The sequence below is a fragment of the Neoarius graeffei genome, chromosome 4 (assembly GCF_027579695.1).
Source record: "Neoarius graeffei isolate fNeoGra1 chromosome 4, fNeoGra1.pri, whole genome shotgun sequence".
NCBI lineage: Eukaryota > Metazoa > Chordata > Actinopteri > Siluriformes > Ariidae > Neoarius > Neoarius graeffei.
Window position 1 is genome coordinate 108,928,984 of NC_083572.1, and position 12,188 is coordinate 108,941,171.

Consider the following 12,188-nt stretch of genomic DNA (forward strand, 5'->3'; position numbering starts at 1 on the left):
GGAACTGCTTTGGTGGAAAAGGGGCACGTGTCTATGTGTCAGCCCTGTGATGACCTGGCGACTTGCCCAGGGTGTACCCGGCCTTTCACCCGTAGTCAGCTGGGATAGGCTCCAGCTTGCCTGCAACCCTGTAGAACAGGATGAAACGGCTACAGATAATGAGATGAGATGAGATGAGATGGGTTCTGCGTATCTCCTTTAAAGGTGCCTTACCACCACCGACTGGGCTGGAGTGTGGAACAGACGATATCGGGGGGGGGGCTATATTCTTTTAGCTATTTCTGTTTCTTATTATTAAATATTTGATCATTTTGGGGGTTTTGTTTTCGAGTAGAGTTTTTATTTCGTCCTTGGTTGGTTCAGCAGCATGCTACGCCATTTTGTTTTTCTCTACTCACAGTATATTAGCTGATATCCTAGTAGTAGCGTAGCCAATCAGAGTGTGCGATTGCTCATATCCAGTGACTGTGGATAGAATAAAATACGTTATCATTTCTATAGTAACCACTCATTCAGAGGGACTTGTACAGCAGATGCTACACCTGAACGAATTTAAGCTCTTGTATAATTGTTAAGGAGTCTCCAGTGTCAGAGGTAAAGCTGTAACATTAGATTTTCAGACATCTTCAGGACATAGGAGTTTACGCTTTACAGTTTCTTGGTAACATGATGGTTTTCATCTTAACGCCAAGAGAAAGTAAAAAGAAAAGAAATACTGGTGAGGGAACAGCTGTTTATCTTAACTGTTCAATGAGAACAGGAACAAAGTTGTCTTATGGACAATATTTTAGATAATAATCCCCAAATTATGGTGCTGAAGGTCTCATACAGAGATGACGTTATGTCATGCACTTGGCAGCTGAATGAACTCTCTGAACAAAAATGCTACAAGACAACTGTTCGTTACAAATGAGGCACACCCAAGATGGATGACGCTGAGATCTGGTGATTTTCATCATCCAATCATAGAAAATGTCGTGAGATTTTAACAGCAGGACTGGAGCATTCGTACCGAGAAGGTGGTGTCGTTTTTGTGTGACCATCATACACGTCATTTCTGCGTGAAGTATACTGAGATCTTTAAGTTTGTTTTATCTAATTGTGCTTTCAAATATGCGCAGTTTAGTGCATTTGAATGGAACCACTGCAATCACACTCGGGTCCGAGAACGTCTGAGCGAGCTGGTCTCAGTCCAGTGTTGTAGTCAAGTCACTAAACCTCGAGTCCGAGTCCAGTCTTGAATCCCCAGTGTTCAAGTCCGAGTCATTAAAGAAAATTTCGAGTCGAGTCCGAGAACAAGACTCCACCCGCACCATTTGACGGTGTCTGTTGCTGCCTTTATGTGAAAGCGTCTCTGCTACTGTGTCAGACTAACGTTCCTGCTCGACTGCCCCGTTTTAGTTAACAGACTACAGATAAAAAGCTTGTTCATCGCTCAGCAAGCCCCGCCCACTATCAACAGGGCAAATAACATGAGAGACGGTTAACACTAGCTAGTTCATCGCTCAGCAAGCCCCGCCCACTATCAACAGAGCAATGAACATAGCTTGTCACTTCCTTCTCTGGGTGGAGTCTCGCCAAATGATGATTGAAGTTCGAGGTTGTCCCCGTCGTCTCCTCGATAGTTTTTCTACGTATGGAACACACAGCAGTGCATTTTTTTCCCACTGCACAAGAAGTCTGTATAAGCAAAGCGGACGATCCTAGCGGCGTCTCTCAAGGCATTTTAGCACCATTAACGTTCGTTTGTTCCTGAACATGACGTATGAACAGGTGAATGTGCATCCTCTTGCACTAAATTAGTATAAAAATTAATGTGCCAAATTATTATGGCATGTTACAAAAAATATAGAAAAAAAAGCCAGAGTCCTCGTCTCCGATTTACGAGTCCGAATGCAGTTAATGCACGAGTCCAAGTCCGAGTCATCAGTGCTCAAGTCTAAGTCAACTCACAAGTCCTTAAAATTAGGGCACGAGTCGGACTCGAGTACTACAAGTCTGTCCCGGTCTGCTTCTGAGTGAACTCTAGTGAGAAAGAATTTCTATTCAAATGGAGGAAATGAATTTTTTTTTGTACTCGTGAGCTGCTAAATTGAACCGTGAGACACAAACTGAGCCAAAGGGCAGAGCTGTAGCACTGCCATGTGTTTTGGAGATTTGTACCGATGAAGAAGAGAAAATCAACACACAAAATATGACACAAAATGTTTTCACTGAGTTATCATCACTGAATCATTTATTTAGCACTGGCTCTGTGTTCTTTGTGATTTTTTTTTCTATTCACAGGTCTCCGTATTTCTGAGCAATAAACGAAATAATTTTTCAGAAGACATTTTCAGCCAAAACCTCAAAAACACAAACAGGTTCGAATGAGGGTTAAATGTACATGACAGGAACTATATATACACACACACACACTTGGTCATTGTACAGTTGTGGTCAGAAGTTTACATACAGTGACATGAATGTCATCTTGGATATGAATGTCATGGCAATATTTGGGCTTTCAATAATTTCTTTGAACTGTTTTCTGTGGCAGAATGATTGTACAGCATACAGCTTTAATTAAAAACACTAGAATTTGGTGCACCAGTTTTACTTTTCTTTGGGTTTTCTGAAATCAACACAGGGTCAAAAATATACATACAGCACACCTAATATTTGGGTAAAATGTCTCTTCGCAAGATTCACCTTGACCAAACATTTTTGTTTACCATGAACAAGCTTCTGGCAGAATTCTGGTTGGATATTTCACGACTCTTCATGGTAGAATTGATAGAGTTCAATTAAATTTGTTCTTTTTCTTGGCATGGACTCAACTTATAAGCACGGTCCATATATTTTCAACAGGGTTGAAGTCGGGACTTGTTTTAAGCGTAATGTTCGCCTGCTTTATCCTCCACAACCAGCTCTGATGTGTGTTTGGGTTCATTGTCCTGTTGTAACTCCCAAGTCGTGTTCAAGTTTCTGATGGTTTATGCTTAAGAATTCTGAGGTCGTCCTCCTTCTTCATTATTCCATCCACTTTGTGCAATGAACCAGTTCCACTGGCAGCAAAACAGCCCCAGAGCATGATGATCCTACCACCACCACCAGCTGGTACAGTGTCCCTCTGTACATGGTGGTCATTGTGGCCAAACAACTCAATCTTTGTCTCATCTGACCATACAGTTTTCCTCCAGAAGGCTTTTTCTTTGTCCATGTGGTCAGCTTCAAACTTTAGTTAAACTTGAAGGTGCCAGTTTTGGAGCAGGGGGTTATTTCTTGGATAGCAACCTCTTATTCCATGGTGATCTGAACTGTAGACAGTGATCCATCAGCTTCCAGTTCATGGCAGGGCTGTGCCATGGTGGTTCCCAGGTTGTTCCTGACCATCCAAACCAATTTCCTTTCAGCTGAGGGTGACAGTTTGGGTTTTCTTGAAGCAAAGTGGCTTGGCAAAGTAACTACACCTCACAATAACTTGGATACAATTGTTAGAACTGATCTTGGAATTTGCAGTTGTTTAGAAATGGCTCCAAGAGACATTCCGGAGTTGTGTATATCTGAGATCCTCTTTCTCAGATCTGCACTGAGCTCCTTGGACTTTCCCATTTTATTGTGTGTTGGTCAATCCAATGAGTGCTGTAAACAAGCACTTTTTATGAAGGCACAAAGAAGCTGCCAGCTGTAGTCATGATCACTAGCAGGAAGTTAAGAGACCTCGGCCTTGGCAAGATAAGAGACAATTTGGAAGTTTCAGCACCTCTGAATTAATAATCTAAGTGAGCGTATGTAAATTTTTGACCCTGGAGGTATAATTTTGACCCTGTGTTGATTTCAGAAAACCCAAAGAAAATTAAAACTTGTGCACCAAATTCTAGTGGTTTTTTTTTTTATTAAAGCTGTATGCTGTATAATCATTCTGCCACAGAAAAAGAACAGTTCAAAGAAATTACTGAAAGCCCAAATATTGCCATGATATTCATATCCAAGATGACATTTATGTCGCTGTATGTAAACTTCTGACCACAACTGTATGTATATATCTTCCTAATACCTAGAAGGTTACCATTCCTGGTTCAAATGGGTCCAAAATCCATTTCTTGGCTCAGAATGCAGTGTAACACACTCTGTAACACCATCAACACCGTCCCACGCTTCATTCACTATATGGGGATGGAGACGATGGTGGGCAGCTCCCCGATGGGCGGAGGGTTGTACTTCTCCACTCGCATGAGCCGGCGCAAGATGTCGTCTCTGTCTCTGGGCCAGCTGAAGATGTGTGTGTTCTGGAGCCACGCAGGGACATGGCACTGAGGACGACAAAGTTAAATCGGATTAACAATGCTAACACACCTGCTAATCGCTGACAGTGCAAACAAAAAATTTTTTTTTCAGATTTTTTTCTTAATGATGGTTAATCCTGACACTGAGGAATAAATGCTGGGAAAGATGTTGGTGTGAAGGTTTCGCTCTGAGCAGCACCACGTACGAAATAAAGGTGACAGAAGAACAAGTGATGAACCTGAAGCCCTGAAGGAAGCAGCGATTTATTTCTGAGGGTCTGACACTCATCCAGGTGTGAAGCTTTTCACTTTTTCTAAGGTGAATAAATGAAACAGCAGCAGCCTGGATTTAAGGCCGTTGTTTTCCAGGAGTTTAATTAAAGCTTGGATACTGTGCTCTTCCCAACAATTGACTTGCTTTCCACAAAACTTTGCTTTTTAACACCAAACCATCCATGATTCGAAATTAGACTAACCTTGTTCTTCAGTCTGAAAGCAAATCAAAAGCCCTATTCACACGGGATAAGCATTACCTGCGGACCTCTGGTAATTCGGAATAATTACAGAGAATGTCTGAGTTCTTAGTCCCGTGCGAATGCGCCATGTCTGTAATTTGCCAAGTAATAATTCCGCCGTGAATTACCGACTGTGTTTCGGCAAAACACAGACGTCCAGTGGTAATACAAGTCCCGTGTGAATGCGCATGTCTGTGTTTGTAATTATTAAACGCGCGTCTCTTGTACTTTTCTGGAGTGAATAATGGAGGATACGGGCGAAATTTTGATAAAGAGCATTTCAGGGGCAAGTGGTAGTAGGCCTATCCCGTATTTGAACCAGATAAGCAGAAACAGCTCCAAGAAGAACTCCAAGAAGAAAGCACGAAGAATCTTCAGCTGGATGGCTTGTGTGGCAGCATATGGTAAGGAGCCACGCTAACCCCCGTGACACAGCAATACGAAGATATTTTGGTTAACGGAGGGAAGACAAATGTTCGTTTAGCAAAATACCCGGCTATGTGTAAACAGCGCCATAAACTGCCTGTTCACTTACATTGTCATCTCGAGACTGTTTTCATTTGCAGTGACCCCGCCTTCTCATTTTAAGAGCGTGGAGCAAACATACTGCATCCCTATCATATGCGTTTCCCCTCTCTTAATTTGGATACAGTGCTATTCTTATGCCTACTGTGTTTTCATCCTACCTTATTAATGCACCATTAATGTACTACAGTAATATGCAGTGTTGGGCACGTTACTTTCAAAAAGTAATTAGTTATAGTTACTAGTTACTTTTCCCAAAAAGTAACTGAGTTAGTAACGGAGTTACTTTGTCATGAAAGTAACTAATTACCAGGGAAAGTAATTATTCCGTTACATTTTGTTCCCCCTCAAAAAAAATCTAATTCAATTAGTGTAATCATAATAAAAGTGAATGTTAAATGTGTTTAATGACTGAAATGGACACTTAACAGAACCAATTAGTAACGTTATCCACACTATATTAATATTTTTGTGGGACAATGTGAGATAAGACATCTATCAAATGTAATATATTTTTGTAGTTATTAAAATTATGTTACTAATTACTGGCCACTGACGAGGACAAACGCTTTGTTCCTCGACATAATGTGCATTACATGTAAACACTCTTGCCTTTTATTTCAAGTAATGAAAAGTAATGGCTGTATTTCCAATGTGAAAGCGCAGTGCTGGGCTGACCGCTCGCCATCGCTGTGTCTTCCGATTGAAAGAGCGCGCAGTAGTGCAGTAGGCGTGGCCTACCTACGTATGTTGTCCAAATCTACTCTGATTGGCTTACTGTGCCGTTGTCTCGCGTCTCCCCGCCCCACATGAAAGCAGAGTAAAGAAAGGCTGAACGAGCAGCGTGCCAGATGAGAACAGCTTTAATAAAGTAACGCATAGTATTTTATTGTAAGTAACGGGAACGGCGTTATAACGATGTAAAAAGTAATTAGTTAGATTACTCGTTACTAAAAAAAGTAACGCCGTTATTTCTAACGCCGTTATTCCCATCACTGGTAATATGTTGGCACTTCCAACATGCTACAACTGTATTGATTGTCACAATCCGGTCACAATGTCTGTAAATTCAGTGAATTACAGACTTTTGCTTATCCCGTCCGAATGCACCACACAATAACATAGAGGTGCGGGGGTAATTGCGAATTACCAGAGGTCCATAGCTAATACTTATCCCGTGCGAATTGTACAAAAGGTTCTGAGTGCAAAGTCGAATTCTGGGTAAAATGTTCTATTTCTGTTGCTGTTGGAGTTTCGAGATGTTTCGCTGCTCCACACACACACCGTGTATCCTGTGTGTAAATGTTTTGCCGAGATAAAAAGCGTCCCGCATTTTACAATTCCGGAGATCACTGAAGCAAGTGAGCAACAATATAAAAAGCGTGACCACCGTGAGGCGTGTCTGTTTGACCTTCTTTTAACCAAAACAAGTCGGCATGGGTGAACATGGTGGACTCAGCTCTCCCTCCAGCAAAAAAGAAAAGGAAAGCCTGCCTTGTGAGAGCAACTGCAAGATAGAGCAAGGTTAGAGAGATGGCATGCCATTTTTCTGAGCAGATAACTAAATAATTCTAGCTAGCGCTTAGCTATCTTAGCCTTAGAATGCATGGGCTCGACTCCAAGGTAGCGCAGTGTGGGAAATAAGGCTGGCGGACAATTTTTTAATTTGTCCGTCAGTATTTCAAAAGCATCAAACCGGATGGCCCGTGAAAATTTGTAAAGATATGGGTCTAATCTACTTCTAATTTTCTTCCAAATGTTGCACTGGGCGAATACATTATTTCGTAACATGGCCTGTGATTGTCCGATCGCAGACGCGCTTGATGAAATGACGAGTCGCCTCTGATCAGCGAGTAGGACCGCATTCTGGCCTGACACCACGCGACGCTGTTATCAGCTGAGTAGGTGTTCCGCTAACGTTAAAAGAAAATAGACTACTACAGGTTTTGGACTCTGACAGAGCATTTTTTCCATCAGATTTTAACCCTCTGGGGTCGAGAGCTTCTCCGGCGAAACTCGGCAGGTTTAGAATGAGTAGGTCATGGATTTAGATAAATATCTTCGCGAGTTTTTATCATACAAGCCTGACAAACATCTCATCTCATCTCATTATCTGTAGCCGCTTTATCCTGTTCTACAGGGTCGCAGGCAAGCTGGAGCCTATCCCAGCTGACTACGGGCGAAAGGCGGGGTACACCCTGGACAAGTCTCCAGGTCATCACAGGGCCGACACATAGACACAGACAACCATTCACACTCACATTCACACCTACGCTCAATTTAGAGTCACCAGTTAACCTAGCCTGCATGTCTTTGGACTGTGGAGGAAACCGGAGCACCCGGAGGAAACCCACGCAGACACGAGGAGAACATGCAAACTCCGCACAGAAAGGCCCTCGCCAGCCACGGGGCTCGAACCCAGGACCTTCTTGCTGTGAGGCGACAGCGCTAACCACTACACCACCGTGACGCCCCTGACAAACATATTGACAGAAACCTTATACTTTACACTTTCCTGTGTGCCCACTGCCAAATAATATTATAGTTTTTAAATGACCTAAATTAGATGAAGCATAAAACTTGTCCCCTTCCTCAGTCACACCGGAGTCAGAGCGCTGAGCGCACACTTACATGTTCATAAAAGGCTGTTCCCATGATAATCACTTTCAGTCTTTGGCTTTCCATCGGTTTCTTTTTCGCGGTGTTTTCATCTATTTCCTAGTTCTAGTCCCACAGATTTTAATTTGAATGCCAAATGATATGACCCTGTCTAGTTCTGAGTCATTTTGAAAGTCATTTTGCTCCAAAGTTACTTGGAATCTCAAACTCAAAATTTTAACTCTATTATGTAAGAATAGTTGTATTGTTAATCACTAAATTTCTTACAGACTTACTATAAACATCTCATCTCATTATCTCTAGCCGCTTTATTCTGTTCTACAGGGTCGCAGGCAAGCTGGAGCCTATCCCAGCTGACTACGGGCGAAAGGCGGGGTTCACCCTGGACAAGTCGCCAGGTCATCACAGGGCTGACACATAGACACAGACAACCATTCACACTCACATTCACACCTACGCTCAATTTAGAGTCACCAGTTAACCTAACCTGCATGTCTTTGGACTGTGGGGGAAACCGGAGCACCCGGAGGAAACCCACGGGGAGAACATGCAAACTTGAACCCACCTGGGCTCGAACCCGGACCTTCTTGCTGTGAGGCGACAGCGCTAACCACAACACCACCGTGCCGCCCTATTATAATCATAGTATAAAATAATCATTGTTGACATAATGTTTGATGAGTGTTATTATAGTACCTGTATATGAGGACCAGTATGTTGTAACTAACTGGACGATCCTTGGCCCCCAATACTTTTTTCTTGACATGGAACTGACCTGTGTGTGCTACTGTTTTCTTGGGTAGAACTTTAAGCAGGTTTTTCTTGAATCTTCTGACATTTTCTTGTCAATTATATTCAGTTTGTAGTGTAATTAGCAACTCATGTCGAGTGTAATTTGGCCTTTGAAGATCACAAAAAACGTGCCTGGAACTATCTGAGAAACCGTCTCCAGGTATCTTAAAGCCCTTCAGCTTCCAGGGCCCTAAGACGGGCCCCGGACCCCCGGCCGCATTGTTCATTCAGACAGGCTGAAATTTGGACAGACAGACAACATTTCCGACTTGTCTGTCCTGTGACAGTCTGCTTAAAATTCCTGATTTCCCACACTGGGACCGAGTATGGAGTTATACACCAAATGTTTTGATCTTACAGAGAAAGAAACAAGAACAGAAAAGCAGGAACAAAGAAAAGATCTATTTATTCATCTTTTGTTTCATGGATCTATTCACGAACATCAACCACAAATTACATCCCTGCGATTCAAAACTCTCCAAGGTCGATGCAGAGTCATGATGTTTTCTGCATGTTGCCATCTCAGTGTGACGCAGTTCCATAGTTATGCTAATGAGTTCAAGCTCCTCCCTCGCGTTCGGCTGTTTCCTGTTTCCGTAGGGTCGTACTGTTTACCTCAAGAGGGAGAAAAACGGTCCAAAAACGGAAAAAAGCAACCCTCAGGATATCAAAATGATCACATCTCGTCCACATGATATTGTTCTTGTGAGACAGAGGAAAATGCCATGCACAATAAAAAAATGTGAAAATTTCAGATGACTTTGCAGTCAGCACCTTTAATAGTTTGTTTGTTTGTTTGTTTGTTTGTGTTTTAATCACCTGTGGCAACAAGACGAAAAATTATGCCCATTTATTTATAAAGGATGATAATTTAACACTTTCATCATAACTTAAAAAATTAACATCAACCACTGAGTAGGAACAACATCCACTGAAATAAAACTACTTCCTGTTGATGCTGATCTGCGGATCTTTGGTACTAGACCAATGAAAAATACAATTTTGTTTGTTTGTTTGTTTTATGCAGTAGAAAAAAGCCCTAAGTTTCCACCAGTTACTTATTAAAGACTCACCTGCCTCCCAGTGTCGTGATAAAAATGTGAATAATTGAACTCACCCTCTTGGCACCGGGAAACAACACCGGGATGAATCGGAAATTCCTGCACCCGTTCTGAATGAACTCATTCTGTAACTGTAAGATTAAAACAGCACACAGTGCAGAATAGAAAATGAGTGAATTGTATATAAATTAATTTACATTTTTTTTCTGAAGAAGCGTTTTGGAGAAATGAAAACCCACCTGTTTGTGGATGTAGACAGTGTTGAGTGTTTCATCATTCTCTACGAATAATGAAGCATTCGTTACAATTTCGAAGTACTTTGGGCTGATGATGATGATGATCAGATAGTCTTTCTAAAACGAACAAGATTAAATACATATTAATCAGTGAAAGAAAGCAAAAAACAGGGATTCAGGTGGGTTCAGAACATCATAACCTAAAGCCCTAAGACCACTCAATGTTATTGAGATGAAGACTCGTGCTTCCAATCTTAAATTACTAATTTACTGACTCACAATTCAAACTGGACTTCAACGCTTCTGACTTGCAAATCGACTTGGATTTCAATGCTTCTGACTCGTAAATCGACTCGGACTTCAATGGTTCTGACTCACAATTCAAACTGGACTTCAACGCTTCTGACTCACAAATCGACTCTGACTTCAATGGTTCTGACTCACAAATTGACTTGGACTTCAACACTTCTGACTCGCAAATCGACTCGGACTTCAATGCTTCTGACTCGCAAATCGACTCGGACTTCAACGCTTCTGACTCGCAAATTGACTTGGACTTTAATGCTTCTGACTCACAACTCAACTCAGACTTTAATTCCTCTCACTCGCAACTCGACTCAAGACTTCAACACGTCTGATTCCCAACTCAACTCAGACTTCAATGCTTCTGACTTGCAACTTGACTCGGACTTCAATGCTTCTGACTCGCAACTCGACTCAGACTTCAACGTGTCTGACTCCAAACTCAACTTGGACTTTAATGCTTCTGACTCACAACTTGACTCGGACTTCATGACGTACAAGTCGACTCAGATTTCAGAACTCAAACTTCAATGCATAAGACACGCTCCTGTACTCAGACTTCAGAGCTTACAACGTGCAATTCGATTCAACCTTCAAAGCTTATGACTCACAACTTCAATGTGTCTGACTCGCGACTGCACTCAGACTTCAATTTTTTTGACTCACAACTCAACTGGGACTTCAAAGCTTATGACTTGGAGCTTGACTCAGAATTCAATGCTTCTGACGCACATCTCCACTCAGATTTCAAAGCTAATAACTTGCAACTTGACTCAGACTCAAGATTTTGACTCACTACAGGACTCAGACTTCACTGTGTACAACTTGCAACTCAAATGAGACTTCATAGCTTATGACTTCTTCCAACTTTCAATGCTTATGACTTGCAACTCAAGTCAAACTTCAAATTATATGACACACAATTTCAACTGAACTTCAAACCTTAGGACACACAACTCAAATTGGACTTGCAACATTTGACAAAGTTTTAAATGATGACCAAGTAGGAATGGCAGTAGCACTACAAACTAAAATATACGTGACGTGCTGTTGTGCTGATTTTGGGCTTCGACTACGCAACAGAAAGGAAACGCTGTGTATTATGGTGTCTATAACTAAAAACTAGTAGCACCCAGCTCCTAGGAATTGGCAAAATAGACTCCAAGTAGAGGCTGATGGGTTTTTTGGGGGGGAATCCTGTCAGAAAAGGGATTCCTGTGGGATGAGAGTCAATTTCACTCTTCATCATGTGACTGGGAAAGGACGGGGAACAAAGTCAATGGGAGCAGTCGGGATGGGAATCATAAGAACAATAGGTCCATGTTTAAATCGCACATCAACGTCATTACTAAATCTTCTGCCTTCTACCACCTCAAGAACATCTCCAGTGTCTTGTTTGGCCTGCCCAGCAAAGCCCTGGACAAGCTGCAGTCCATGCAGAACTCAGCTGTGAGGCTTCTTACTCATACCAAGCACTGGCAGCACATCACCCCCACCCTCATTCATCTTCATTGGCTCCCGGTCAAATCCCGCATCATACATAAAATCCTCCTTCTCATGTACAAATCTCTTCATGCCCTTGCTCCACAGTATTTGTTGGACCTCTAACACCACTACACCCCATCCCGGACTCTGTGGTCCACTGATAAGGGGATGCTCCTTATCCCCCACACCAGACTACAGCCATTTGGCCTTGAGTGTAGCTGCCCCACTGTCTGGAACTCTCTCCCTATGGTGATACGCAATCCTCTTTCCCTTGGTTCCTTCAAAAAAACACCTAAAAACTCACTTGTTCGCTCAGGCTTTCTGTTTTTAATTAATTTATTTTTTGCTATGGAAAGTGTCCTTGGGTTCCTTGAAAGATGCTAT

General features: G+C 42.1%; 1 protein-coding gene across 2 annotated transcripts in view; it reads right to left on the reverse strand.

Annotated features, from left to right (window-relative positions):
- Nucleotides 1–3,975: 3,975 nt before the first annotated feature.
- traf3ip2l (TRAF3 interacting protein 2-like) overlaps nucleotides 3,976–12,188 on the reverse strand; it is a 52,258-nt gene continuing 44,045 nt past the window's right edge. For both annotated transcript variants that reach the window (XM_060920138.1, XM_060920137.1), the window contains 3 exons: nucleotides 10,020–10,133; nucleotides 9,837–9,911; nucleotides 3,976–4,295 (listed from right to left, as the gene is read on the reverse strand). In XM_060920138.1, coding sequence (XP_060776121.1) covers nucleotides 4,149–4,295; nucleotides 9,837–9,911; nucleotides 10,020–10,133 — 336 coding nt within the window. In that variant the 3' untranslated portion in view covers nucleotides 3,976–4,148. The remainder of the gene's footprint in view (nucleotides 4,296–9,836; nucleotides 9,912–10,019; nucleotides 10,134–12,188) is intronic.